The 15,189-nt window shown below is 42.0% G+C and overlaps 1 protein-coding gene across 4 annotated transcripts in view; it reads left to right on the plus strand.

The window, feature by feature from the left end:
• Window positions 1-15,189, plus strand: part of dhrs7b (dehydrogenase/reductase (SDR family) member 7B) — a 52,807-nt gene that overhangs the window by 17,594 nt on the left and 20,024 nt on the right. For all 4 annotated transcript variants that reach the window (XM_072268720.1, XM_072268718.1, XM_072268717.1 and 1 more), the window contains exon 5: window positions 4,194-4,286. In XM_072268720.1, the coding sequence (XP_072124821.1) occupies window positions 4,194-4,286 (93 nt within the window). The remainder of the gene's footprint in view (window positions 1-4,193; window positions 4,287-15,189) is intronic.

The raw sequence follows: 15,189 nt of genomic DNA on the forward strand, positions 1-15,189 counted from the left end.
CATTGACAGAAAACTAGAGCACAGAAACAGGCCCTTCAGCCCGTCTAGTCGGTACCAACTATTACTCTGCATCGTCCTATCAACCTGCACCTGGACCAAAGCCCTCCCGTCTATGTACCTATCCATACTTCTCTTAAATATTGAAAACGAACCAGCATTCACCACGTCCACTGGCAGTTCCTTTCAAATTCTTACCACCCTCTGAGTGAAGAAGTTCCCCGTCATGTACCCCTTAAATATTTCACCTTGCACCCTTAATCTATGGACTCACTTTCAAGGACTCTTCATCTCATGTTCTTATTTATTGCTATTTATTATTATTATTCCTTTCTTTTTGTATTTGCACGGTTTTCTTTTGCACACTGGTTGAATGCCCAAATTGGTGTGGTCTTTCATTGATTCTGTTATGGTTATTACTCCATGGATTCATTGAGTATGCCTGCAAAACGATGAATCTCAGGGTTGAATATGGTGACATATATGTACTTAGATAGTAAATTTACTTTGAACTTTGAATTCATGACCTCTAGTTCTGATCTCACCCAACCTCAGTTGAAAAAAGGCTGGTTGTATTTACCCTATCAATACCCCTCATAATTTTATGTACCTCAATCAAAACTCCCCTCATTCTCCCCAGCACCAATCACTTGTGACATTTTGGTAATTCTACGGATTGGTCTTGAAAAACGGTGCAAGTGAAATGCCTCCAGTCACACCTGTTCATCTATGTTCGGTACAGGCACTTTAATTTTCACTTGTTAAGTAGCAAGTCTGTAATTCTACAGGAAACACAACACTGATGAACTGCTTCCAGAAGGAAGCATTAAGCAGGGACATCTTCTACTCCCTCATGTTTCTATTTGTGGCCCTCTATGTCCTTTTCAGTTTGTAAACTAAAATAACTAATGTATAAACTTTAAAATATATTGTTTGATGTACAGTCATTTAAGTTCTCACTTGGTTTAACATTTCATTGAAAGGTAACAGTGTAGCACTGCTTCAGCCTGACGTGCTATGTCAGCTGATGGTGCTGCCATCAAATCCATGGCTGTGGTGGTTTGAAGAAGACCAGGAAGGTTGACCTCTGGCCTGGACAATAATCATCCCTCAATCAACTTCACTAAATTGAGTTAATCCTTGTTACTATTGTCAGTTATGGGATCTAGCTGTGTTCAAATTTATTGCTGTGTTTTCCACAATAGAACAGTGGCTATAATTCTAAATTACTTAATTGTTTTGAGGTTACGTTTTCAAGATTACTTAATTGTTTTGAGGTTATCAGAGATGCTCCAGAAATGAGTATCTTTTTTTTACATTGCTTCAATGAACAGTGTGCAGGTTGTTAGTGTCCACTGAAGCTTGCTATAAAATGGAGTGTGGTATCTAATGGATGAAAATAGGGTTAAACATAACTAAGATGGCCTTCAGAGTCTGATAATAATCAAAGTTCAAAGTACTCAAAGTAAATTTATTGTCAAAGTGCATATATGTCACCACATATTTGCAACCCTGAAGTTTGTCTTTTTGCAAGCATATACAGAAAATCTAAGAAATACAATAGAATCAATGAAAGACTATACCCAGCAGGACAAACAAACAACCCATGTACAAAGGACAACAATCTGTGCAAATGCAAAAGAGAAATAAATAAATAAGCAATATATATCGAAAACGTGAGATGAGAGTCCTTGATGGTGAGTCCATAGGTTGTGGGAACATTTCAGTGATGGGACACAGTGAAGTTTTCCCCTCTTGTTCAAGAACCTGATGGTTGAGGGGTGATAACTGTTTCTGTTCTTGGTGGCGTGAGTTCTGAGGCTCCTGTACCACCTTTCTGATGGCAGCAGCGAGAAGGGAACATGGCCTGAGTGGTGGGGATCCCCGATGATGGATGTTGTTTTCCTGTGACAACACTCCATGTTGATGTGCTCTATGATGGAGAGGACTATACCCGTGATGGACTGGACCATAGCCACTACTTTTTGTGGGGTTTTCCATTCAAGGGCATTGGTGTTTCCATACCAGGCCATGATGCAACTGGTCAATATACTCTCCACCACACATCTATAGAAGCTTGTCAAAGTTTTAGATGTCATGCCTAATCTTCGTAAACTCCTAAGGAAATAGAGGTGCTGTTGTGCTCTCTTTGTAATTGCACTTGTGTGCTGGGCTCAGGACAGTTCCTCAGAAATGACAACACCGAGGAATTTAAAGTTGCTGACCCTCTCCACCTCTGATCCTCCTACAAGGACTGGCACATGGACCTTGGGTTTCCTCCTTTTGAGGTCAATAATCAGCTCTTTGTTCTTGCTGATATTGAATGAAGGTTGTTGTGGCACCACTCAGCAAGATTTTCAGTATCTCTCCTATATGCTGATTGGTCACCACCTTTGATTTGACCAACAGCAGTGATGTCTGCAAACATACATATGGCATTGGAGCTGTGCTTAGTCTCAGAGTCATAAGTGTGAAGTGAATATAGGGGGGCTAAGCACACAGCTTTATGGTACACTTGTGCTGATGGAGATTGTGAAGGAAATGTTGCCAATCCAAACTGACTGGGGTCTGCAAGTGAGGAACCAGCCTTTTTTCAACTGAGGTTGGATGAGATCTGAATGCGTAGTGAGGTGTTGAGGCCAAGGTCTTGAAGCTTGCTGATTAGTTTTGAGGGGATGATATTGCTGAATGCCAAGCTGTAGTTGAGACAGAGCATCCTGATTTATGCATCTTTGCTGTTCAGATGTTCCAGGGTTGAGTGAAGAGCCAATTAAAAGGCAGCTGCTGTTTAGTGCTGTACTGGTAGGCAAATTGGAATGAATCTAAGCCAGTTCTCAGGCAGGAGTTGTTGTGTTTCATTACCAACTTCTCAAAGCACCTCATTGTAGTGAGTGTAAGTGCTGTTGGAGAGAGTCATTGAGGTACCTCGAAAACAGATTGGTACCTCAGACTGCTAAAGCAGGAGATTAAAGATATTGTTGAAAACTCCAGCCAGTTAATCAGCATAGATCTTTAGTACTCGGCCAGGTATCCCATCTGGGCTAGATGCATTCCATGGGTTCACCCTCTCCCTCCCCCCCCCCCCCAGAAGAATGCTCTCACGTCAGCCTCAGACTGAAATCAAAGGGTCATCGGGGCCTGTGGGAGTTCGTGAAGGCTCCTCCATGTTTTGACGCTCTAAAGTAAGCATAGGAGGCATTGAGCTCATCAGGGAGCAAAGAAATGTTGTCACCTATGTTGCTTGGTTTCACTTTGTAAGAAGTAAGAGCATTCAAACCCTGCCACAGCTGTTGAATATCTTTCAGTGATTCAAGTTTGGTCTGGAGCCGCTACTTTGCACATGAGGTGCCATTGTGGAACGATCTTATTTGGTCGCCAGACCTTAATGTCACTGATTTGGCCCTCAGCAGACTGTGGATCTCATAGTTCATCTATGGCTTCTGGTTGTGGAAGGCTGAGTGATTTTGTGGGGACACACTCATCCATGACTTGTTTTAAGAAAGATTTTTAAAAATTTGAAAGGTCAAAAGAATTTCCAGTAATTATATAGTCGAGTAGGTTCACCACCCTCCAGCATTGTTATGAATGGGATCTGCTATTTCATCACTTAATGGAAACTGGAGCTAGTTTGATTTAATGTGGGAAAAACTCAGTTTAATGCTAGAGAGCTGCTGAAGTAATTCCCAACTATTATCTGAACCACATAAGTTAAGTAGCAATCCAAACTTTGGGACATTTAAAGTGCAAGGTCAAATATTTATTTTTGAAACATATTCATTGTCAGGATGAGAGAAATGTAGCAGTCAGTCTGTGCGCAGGAAACTTCCATAAACAGCAGCATGATTACTTTGAGACAAGATTCAGAATCCTGGATAATATCCCCTATTACTCTTTTAAAAAGTTGCCACAGATTTTTTTGCATCCAACTGGGAGAGCAGAAAGAGCTTCGGTTAACATTTGTAGTATTCAATATGGGTGCATCAGTAAGTACCATTGGTAGATTCTACTTTCTCTTCCTGCTGACTTTGTAAGAAATGACTTGTTGATCTTTGTAATTGATGAATTAATATATCTTTGCATAGGATGAACAGTTGTATTGAACTGGCTACTAATGGTGGGTGACTGGGAAATGCTTTGGATACATAGTACATCACAGTATAGCGAAACACATTAACTCTTGTCACTTACTATTGCAGCCATCCTACCTTCTATGGTGCAAAGAAAAATGGGACATATCGTGGTAATTAGCAGTGTCCAAGGGAAAATAGCAATTCCATTTCGATCTGCATGTAAGTATTGCAAAGAAATCAGTATTGTACATTTCCATGTGCCCTTCAATCACCAGTACTGGGTGGACAAATGAATGATAAATGCACTGGGGCACATTAGGGCCTCAACAGGTTTCTTGTTAACGAAATTCATTGTCTGCATGTGGATTTTAGAAATATTTTGTGCACACATTTGCTGGAAATTGAAGCCTATAATAGCATAAAGAAGGTGACAGTGAATTATGGACTTGAATAAAATCCTGTCTTTTTCATTAACAAATGAGAAATAAATGGGCAAGACTACAGAAGAGGAGGAGAATGAGAGTAAAATCACTACGGAAAGTAAAGAGAGGAGGAATGATATCAAAGAGGCAAAGGCTTAATAAAAAAAATAAAATTTATCTCAAAATTATTTAAAATAATTAACTTCAGGGAGGAAACAACATTTCTTTATGATGTTTTGAGCAAGGGAGTGTGATTAACATTCATTGTGCCATAGTTGCCGAGGAGACGTTAGATTGTGAATAGTTAGGCAGTTGGCAAGGGTCAATAAAAAGAAATTAACTTTAAGTGGAGTGGCCGTTGTGTGAGTGGGCCAGTTAGAATGGGGTGCTCAGGCTTTGGCAAGGAGAGGCAAAGGCTGTAGGGAGATTTCTGTTTATTTTTACTTTTTCTTACTGCACAGTTAGAGCATGGGGGTTGCCAGGCATGGTTGTGGAATGCTCTTCTTGCGGGATGTGGAAAAGTAGGGAGGCCTCCAGTGTCCCTGACGACTATACCTGCAAGAAGTGCATCAACTGCAGCTTCTTTCAGACCATATTAAAGGAATTCGGCCTGGAACTGGATGAATTTTGATCATTCGGGAGGCTAAGGGATTTATCGACAGGGAGGTAGTTGCATGCAAGGTGCAGAATATGCATAACTGGGTGACTGTCAGAAAGGGGAAAGTGGATAGGCAGCCATTGCAGAGTAAAGCTCAATTTATACTCCTGCGTTAAATGTACACCGTAGGTACTGCATACCCTACGCCGTACCATATGTCGTAGGGTGACGTGCACCTCCCCAAAAATGTAACTTGCGCGTTGCAGTGAAGCAGACCGCAACAACTGTGATTGGTCCGCTTGGTAGCATCGCATTTCCTCATATGCATTTCCGGTTGCTTTTCTCCGCCATGCCTGTACACTGATGCGAAATAAATGGTTGGAGACAATGAACCAAATTGTCAAATTTACCACCCAACATCTGAAAATATTTGAAATGCATTTCCTCGTCCATGTCTCTCACAAAGAAACTCAACACAGTGGCATAGAAACCCCACCGCCAACTAGTGTTTTGGCGGTGAATTGCAGAGCGACGCAGACACAACAATGCATGCTTGATACGGCGTAGGGCTATGCAAAAGTATGAGTCAGGCCTACGGCGTAGCCCATAGGCACAAGCTGTGGCCATTCCACTCAATAACAGGTATACTGTTATGGATACCGTTGTGGAGGATTACATAGCAGAGGAAAGCCACAATGGTCAGGTTTCTGGCACAGAGTCTGGCTCTGTGGCTCAGATTGGGAGAGGGGAGAAGAAGAGTGCAACAGTGATAGAGGGTTCCATAGTTAGTGAAGCAGACACAAGATTCTGTGGATGTGAAAGAGACACCTGGATGGAATATTGCCTCCCAGGTGCCAGGGTCAGGGATGTCTCAGATCGGGTCCACGGCATTCTAAAAGGGGAGAATGAGCAGCTGGAAGTCATGGTACATATTGCTACAAATGTCGTGGCTAAGAAAAGGGAGAGGGTCCTGAAGAGAGAATATAGGGAGTTAGGTAGAAAGCTGAAAAGCAGGACCTCTTGGGTAGTAATCTCTGGATTGCTGCCTGTTCTAGGCACACTGAAGGTAAGAATATGATGATTTGCCAGATGAATGAGTGGCTGACGATTTGGTGCAGGGGGCAGGGTTTCAGATTTCTGGATCATATGCATCTCTTCTGGGAAAGGTATAACCTGTACAAAAAGAACAGGTTACACCTGTACCCAGGGGACCAATATCCTTGTGGGCAGGTCTACTAGAGCTCTTTCAGAGTATTTAGACTAATTTGGCAGGGGGATGGGAACCAGAGTGATAGGGCTGAGGATGGGACAGTTGATATACAAGTAGGTGCTTTGTGTATTAAGACTGAGGCAGGACAGGCAGATGATAAGGTAAAATTGCAGTGAGTGAGATGCGTTGAAGTGTAACATGGGAGCAAAATCGAAAAGTGATGAATACAGGCCTGACAGTGTTGTATTTGAATGTACATAGTATATAAAATAAGACAGATGATCTTATAGTGCTGTTGGCAGGTATGGCATTGTGAGTATCGCTCAGTTGTGGCTGAAAGATCATAGTTGGGAGCTTAACATCCAGGGATACACATTGTATCAAAAGGACAAGCTGTTAGGCAGAGGAGGTGGGGTGGCTTTGTTGGTATAAAATGAAATTAAATCCTATAGAAAGAAGTGACATAGGAGAAACTGTAAAGGTAAAAAAGGCTCTGATGGGAGTTACAGTACTGTGCAAAAGTCATAGGCACCCTAGATTTTTTATTGAAATTTTGTTTTAAATTTTAATTTTTGTCTTCTGTATTAGTGTACAATGGAAAAGAACAAATTTTAGATTTCCAAACATTCATTTTCCAAAAAATTAACTGTTAGAAAATTTTTTTGTATTTCATTGAAGAAAGTAAGATATTAAGTAATCGACCACTTTTCAAATAAAAACTTGATGACTTTTTAGGTATACAGCCTAGTACATGATTAAACAAAGATAACAGATAGATACGTGACCCCCTAAGTGGATGGCAGGATGGAGACGCATCTGTACCAAAGGAGGTGTAAGGCGCTCCTTCCCTCCACTAGCCTGCAGGTCACCCTTGGACAAAGTGTAGCACCTGCTTAGCACCCCTGATTAAGGTCACGTGAAGCCACGGGAGCAGGTGTTGGACAGTTGTATGAGCAGCTGGTGCATATCACACCAAGTAATGGTTATGCACCCATTGACACCAGGCAGACAATCTCTGAAGAGTATTGACCATAAGATATAGGAGCAGAATTAGGCTACTTGCCCATCAAGTCTGCTCCACCATTTCATCATGGCCGATCCATTTTCCCTTTCAGCTCCAGTCTCCTGCCTTCTCTCCATATCCCTTATGCCCTGACTAATCAAGACTCTGTCAACCTCTGCTTTAATTATACCCAATGACTTGGCTTCAACAGCTGCCTGTGGCAACGAATTCCACAGGTTCACCACTCTCTGCCTAAGAAATGCCTCCTTATCTCCCCTCTATTCTGAGGCTGTATCCTGTGGTCTTAAACTTTCCCACCATGGGAAGCATCCTCTCCACATCCACTATATCGAGGCCCTTCAACTTTCAATGAGGTCACTCCTCATTCTTCTGAATTATAGTGAATACAGGCCCAGAGCCATCAAATGTTCCTCATATGACAAGCCTTTTTTTTTTCCTGGAATCATTTTCGCTAACCTCTTTTCTACCATCTCCAATGTCAGCACATCCTTTCTTAGATAACAGGCCCAAAATCTAGCCATGATGGAATGGCGGAGCAGACTGGATGGGTTGAACGGCCTAATTCTACTCTATGTTTTATGGTCTAAAACTATTCATAAGACTTGAAGTGAGGCCCCTCACCAGTGCTTTATAAAGCCTCAATGTTACACCCTTGCTTTTATATTCCCTACTCCTGTCAAAGCGAATGCCAACATCACATTTGCCTTCCTCACCACAGACTCAACCTGCAAATTAACCTTTAGGGAATCCTACATGAGGACTCCCAAGTCGATTTGCACCTCAGATTTTTGAATTTTGTCTCCATTTAGAAAAAGTCAATCTTTTTATTTCTTCTACTGAAGTGCATGGCCATACACTTCCCAACACTGTATTCCATCTGCCACCGCAAGTCCTTCTGTACCCCCTCTGCTTCTTTAAAACTGCCTGCCCCTCCACCTATTTTTTATATTGTCCACAAACTTGGCCACCGAGCCATCAATTCTGTCATCCAAGTCATTGAAAAAAGAAGTGGTCCCAACATAAACCCATGTGGGACTCCATTAGTCACCGGCAGCCAACCAGAAAGGCTCCCTTTATTCCCACTCTTTGCCTCCTGACAATCAGCTGATGCTTTATCCATACTAGTATCTTTCCTGTAATACCATTGGCTCTTAACTTGCTAAGCAGCCTCATTTGTGACACCTTGTTAAAGGCCTTCTAAAAATATAAGTACACAACATCCACCGATACTCCATTGTCTTTTCTGCTTGTTATTTCTTCAAAGATTTCCAATAGATTTTTCAGGCGAGATTTTCCCAAGGAAACCATGCTGACCGTGGCTTTTTTAATCATTTGCCTTCAAGTACCCCGAAACCACCTCCTTAACAATCGACTCCAACATCTTCCCAACTACTGAGTTTAGACTAACTGGCCAAATTTCCTTTCTTTTGCCTCAATCCCTTCTTGAAAAGTGGGGTAACATTTGCAATTTTCCATTTCTCTGGAACCATGCCAAAGTCAATTGATTCCAGAAAGATCATTACCAATGTATCCACCATCTCTTTAGCTAACACTTTCGGAACTTGTGGTGTATACAATCTGGTCCAGGAGACTTATAGATAGATACTTCATTGATTCCAAAGGAAATTACAGTGTCACAGTAGCATTACAACTGCACAGATATAAATGTTAAAAGAATTAAAAAATATATTACCACAGTCTAACAGGAGGGGTCATCACTTCCCCAGCTATAGGTTGACTCATTATAGAACCTAATGGATGAGGGTAAGAATGGCCTCATATAGTGCTCTTTGGAGCAGCACAGTTGTCTGGGTCTGTTTTTGAAAGTGCTCCTCTGTTCAGCCAAGGTAGCATGCAGAGGATGAGAAACATTGTCCAGAATTGCCAGGATTTTCTGTAGAGTCTACCACAGCCAGTATGTCCAGTTTGACTACAACAACAGAGCTAGCCTTTCTAATCAGTTTATTGGGCCTATTGGCATCACCTGGGTCGATGCCTTTGCCCCACCACACCACCGCATAGAAGTTTGTTCTGGCAACAGCAGTCTGGTAGAACATGTGAAGGAGAAGCCTGTATACTACAAAGGACCTGTCTCCTCAGGAAGTAGAGGCAACCCTGGCCATTCTTGTACACAGCCTCTGTGTTGGTGCTCCACTCAAGTCTGTCATCCAGGTGCACCCCCAGGTACTTGTAGGTCATCACATCCATGTCCTCACCATCAATAGTAACAGGGAGAAAAGCGGGCTTAGTCCTTTGTAAAGTCCATCACCATCTTCTTTGTTTTAGTCATGTTGAGCTGCAGCTGATTCTGCTTGCAACGTTTGACAAACGTTTGACAAAAGCTCTCCACCAGGGCCCTGCGTTCATTCTCCTCTCCTCCCTTTATACACTCAACTATTGCTGAGTAAGCAGAGAATTCCTGTCGATGACATGACTCAGTATCTACCTTCAGACCTTCCAGTTTCTCCAGCACCATCTCCCTGGTTATGTCAACTTCACACACTTCTGCCCGTTGACACTCTTGAACCTCTGGCATACTGCTACTGTCTTCCACAGTGAAGACTGATGCAAAATACTTACTCATTTCATCTGCCATTTCCTTGTCCCCCATTACTATCTCTCCAACATCATTTTCCAGCAGTCTGATATCTACTCCTAACTCCCTTTTACACTTTATGTATCCGAGGAAACTTTTGGTATCCTCTTTAATAGTATTGGCTAGCTTACCTTCATGTTCCATCTTTTCCTTCATGACCCTTTTTTAGTGGCCTTCTGTTGGTTTTTAAAAGCTTCCCAGTCCTCTAACTTCCCACTAATATTTGCTGTATTATATGCCCACTATTTGGCTTTTGTGTTGGTTTTGACTTCTCTTGTCAGCCACTGTTGTGTCATCTTGCCTGTAGACTACTACTTCCTCTTTGGGATGTACTGTGTATATCCTGCACCCCCCAAATTGATCCTAGATGATCCTGCTATTGCTGCTCTGCTGTCATCCCTGCCAATGTCTTCTAATCACTTTTGTCCAGCTCCTCTCTCATGCCTCTGTAATTCTCTTTACTCCACTGTAATACTGATACATCTGACTTTAGCTTCTCCTTCTCAAATTGCAGGGTGAATATTATATTATGATCACTTGTCCCTTTACTCTAAGCTCTCTAACCAATTTCAGTTCATTGCACTACACCCAATCCAGAATAGTTAATCCCCTTGTGGACTCAACCACAAGCTGCTCTAAAAAGCCATATTGTGGACATTCTAGAAGTACCCCCTCTAGGGAGCCAGTGTCACCTGATTTTCCCAATCTACTTGTGTATTGAAATCCCCCATGTCTATTGTCAAATTGTCCTTCTGGCATGCTTTTTCTACCACCTGTTGTAATTTGTAGACATCTTTTTTTTTTTTACCAACAGAGCAACACCAACCTCTCTGCCTCCCTGCCTCTCCTTTTGATTCAGTGTGTATCCTCAGACATTATGCTCACAGCTATAATCTTCTTTCAGCCATGATTCAGTGATGGTCACAATGTCATACATGCCAATCTGTAACTGTGCTACAATTTTATGTATCTTATTCTGTATACTGTGTGTATTCAAATACAACACCTTTAGTCCTGTATTCACCCTTTTTGTTTATGCCTTCCTTGTACATTGTAACTTTGCCCTATCATTAGCCTCTCCTCACTAGTAGTCTCACTGCACACTGCCTCTGTAAACCAACTACCTTGTCCTCAACACTGTCACTCTGGTTTGCATCCTGCTACTAAATTAGCTTAAACCCTCCTGAATAGCTCTAGCAACCCTGCTCACAAGGATATTGGTCCCCCTTGTGTTCAGGTGTAACATGTCCCTTTTCTACAGGTTGTACCTTCCTCAGAAGAGATCCCAATGATCCATAAATCTGAACCCCGGCCCCCTGCTCCAGTTCTTCAGCCATGCACGTATCTGCCAAATCATTCTCTTCTTACCCAAAAGACACTGGGTAGACACAGTAAAGACATTGCTCAGGAGAAGGCAATGGCATTTCTGTAGAAAACTTCGCCATGGTCAATCATGGTCATGGATAGACCATGATCACCACATTATACAATACAGCACATGATGATGATGAACAAACAAGATGCTAATGATCAATGATATAAGGTGTTTAAATGAACTAAACTGATTAACTGAAACAAAAAGTGGTGTAGAAGGAATCAAACTGGGCGAAGGCCAACCAAACTAAAAGGTGAGGGTGTGGCAGATGTGACGGTTCAACCTTCAAATCATTAATTCTTACACCATGGCAAGAGTGAGCAAAGCAACAAGACACAAGATGGTCATCCTGTATCAGCAAGGTCTCTCCCAATCAGAAATTTTGCGGTGGACAGGAGTTTCAGGATGTGTTGTTCAAGCTATTCTGAAGAAGCACGAAGAAACGTGCAAGGTTCAGGACCAGAACCACAGTGGTCAGTCGTGGAAACTGAGTGCAGCAGATGAGAGAAATCAGAGGAAGTCGAGCACTGCTGTCAGCTTTGAACTCACAGAAACCCAAGTACACCCCTCTACAGTCCGGAGAAATTGTGTCAGAAGTGGTCTTCATGGAAGTGTTCCGCCAGAAAATTATTTCTCTGAAGTGGAAACAAAGCCAAGAAATGGGGCAGTTTGTCCGTAGAAGAGCTGGTGAGTGTCTGTAGCCAACAGTGAAGAATGGCAGAGGTTCCCTACAGGTTTGGGGCTGCATCTGTGTGAATGGATTTGGTGATCTGGTCACAATTAATGAAATCCTCAGAGCTGAGAAGTACAAGGAGATACTCATCCATCACACAATACCATCAGGGAGGTGCCTGATTGGTCTCAATTCATTCTGCAGCAGGGTAATGGCCCTAAACAAACAGCCAAGGTCATAAAGAGCCATCTTCAATATAAAAAAGAGAAGGCGTTCTGAAATAAGATGGTATGACCTCTACAGAGCTCTGATCTCAACGCCATTGAGGTTGTCTGGTATTACCGAGAGACAAAATCGAGCAAGACAGCCGAAGTCTGCAGAAGAACTGTGGCAAGTTCTCCAAGGTGCTTGGAACAAACTACCAGCAGATTTTCTTATAAAGTTGCAAGACTGTGCACCTAAGAGAATTGATACTGTTATAAGTGCAAAAGGTGGTCACATCAAATGTTGCTTCGATATTTTTTTTACTGCTTACTCCTCTTTACAGTATTTTTTGATATTTAGAAACTTATCATTATTTTTGAAAGCATCTTCACTTTACAGTATTTTTTACATGTTGCATGGAATTGTATATCCAGGCCTCTGAACAGGCATGTAAAAAGGGCAATGGTACAATAGTATTTGGGGGTTTCAGAATGCAGGTAGGTTGGAAAGATCAAGTTGGTTCTGGGCCCCAAGAGATGGAATTTGTAGAATGCCTACAAGATGACTTTTTAGATGGCAGCTTGTGGTTGAACCCACTAGAGGAAAGGCAATTCTGGATTGGGTGTGGTATAGTGAACCAGATTGGATTAGGGAGTTAACGGTAAAGGAACACTTAGAAGATAGTGATCTTAATATGATAAAATTCATCATGCAATCAATTACCGAGGAGTAAAGGGAATTGCAGAGCAATGAAAGAGGAGCTGGCCACAGTTGATTGGAAGGGGACACTAATGGAGAAGATGTTAGAACAGCAGTGGCTGGAGTTTCTAGGAGCAATTACGAAGGTGCAGGATAGTTATGTCCTAATGGTGAAGAAGTATTCTAACAAGAGGATGTTATAAAATGGGGGTTTTAACTGAAGAATGGCTGGAGTCGGTTAGCAAGGATGTTTATTATGTGAAAAATAAAACTTACAAAAATTAGCAAAAATATTGAAAATAAAACTGCAAATATTTACAATAAGTTATCTACCAAAAAACACAATTATAGGTACATGCTATGTCCATTGAGAACTCTTGGCAGCTTGATCTCTCTCAAACCTAGCCAGAGCTATCTGTCCCATTTTTGTAGGCACCGGAACATACCATTTTTAATTACCCACAAAGTTAACTTCAGACCACACATGAATTAGAATATGATGCACCCTGCAATGTAGTTACAACCATATTACAAAATAGAGGTATCTACCTTAAATACAGTATAAAAAAACCAATATGTACACATTTATACATCCCATGACTAAAGAAATGGCCATGGGGATGTATATATGTGTATATATTGTATACACATTTGTATGGCAGGAAAGCACCATAAAGCCAACTCATTATAAAAATATACCAGGAAGAAGACACTGAAATATGCACACTCAGCACAACAGGGGAATGACAAGGCAATGCATTTATGTGTGTAAATGAGTGTGTGTGTGTATGGAGTGCGTTACCAAGTATTCTCCGTCACAGAGGGTGAGGCAACTGTGGCTGACAGGGGAAGCCAAAGACGACTAAAAAACAAGAGAGGGCATATAATACAGCAAAAATCTGTGGGAATCTAGAGGATTGGAAATTTTTTTAAAAAACCAACAGAACGCAACTAAAAAAGCCATAAGGAGAGACAAAATGAAATGTGTGGATAAGGTAACCAATAATATAAAAGCAGGATACCAAAAGTTTTTTTAGATATATAAAGAGTAAAAGAGGTGAGAATGGATTTGGACCACTGTAAAATGACACTGGAGAGGTGGTAATGGGGGACAAAGAAATGTCGGATTAACTAAAATATTTTGCATCGGTCTTCACTATGGAAGACACTAGCAGTGTGCCAGAGGTTTGAGAGTGAGTGTAGTCGCTATTACCAAGGAGAAGGTGTTTGGGGAAACTGAAAGGTCTGAAGATAGATAGGTCACTTGGACCAGATGGACTACACCGCAGGATTCTGAAAGAGGTAGATGAAGAGATCGTACAGGCATTAGTACTGATCTTTCAAGAATCAATTGATCCTGGAATGGTTCCTGAGGACTGGAAAATTGCAAATGTCACTCTATTCTTTAAGAAGGGAGGGAGGCAGAAGAAAGGAAATGATGGGCCAGTTGGCCTGACTTCAGTGGTTGGGAAGATGTTGGAGTCCATTGTTAAGGATAAGGTTTCAGGGTACTTGAAGGCGCATGATAAACTAAGCCAATGTCCTAAGTGGATTTTGGCCTGTTTAACAACGTGCCTCCAAGTATCCAAAATCTAAAGGGAAAATCTTGCCTACCTAATTTGTTGGAATTCTTTGAGATTCAGGTAGCGCCCAATCAGCATTTGGAGGCATGTGAAGATGTAGCTCACTCAGGTTCGCAGCGGCCAATCAACAATTGGAAGTGATAAGCAAGAGCAAATAAAAATAAGGCAGTGGCAAGCGGAGTGGCCATTGTTGAAGTGGACAGTGCTGGAGAGGTTATTTGAGGCTTTAGCTTTTTGAGGCTTGAGTGAGAGAAAGCGAAAAGCCCGTAGGTAGTTTACTTATTGTTTCCTTCCTTATATTCGCACATTTAGAACAGTAGGGATGCCAGACAGGATAGTTGAATGCCTCTGTTGCAGGATGTGAGAAGGCAGGGAGATCTCCAGTGTCTCTGGTGACTTCATTGCAAGAATTACATCCAGCTGCAGCTATTAACACTCCATATTAAGGAGTTGAAGGTGAAACTGGATGAACTCTGAATCATTCAGGAGGCTGAGCGGATGTTTGACAGGACATGTATAAAGGTAGTTACTCCTAAGGTGCAGGATGCAGAAAACTGGGTAACAGGATGGTGAAAGGGGTTAAGCAGCCAGTGAGGGTACCGCTGCGGCCATCCCCCTCAGCAGATATACCTTACTGGTGGAGGGGAATGACCTAGCGGAGGAAAGTCACAGCAGTCAGGTCTCTGACACTGAGTCTGACTCTGTGGCTCAGAGGGGAAGTGGGGGAGAAGAGGTGAA

This window comes from Mobula birostris, chromosome 9 (assembly GCF_030028105.1).
Source record: "Mobula birostris isolate sMobBir1 chromosome 9, sMobBir1.hap1, whole genome shotgun sequence".
Taxonomy (NCBI): domain Eukaryota; kingdom Metazoa; phylum Chordata; class Chondrichthyes; order Myliobatiformes; family Myliobatidae; genus Mobula; species Mobula birostris.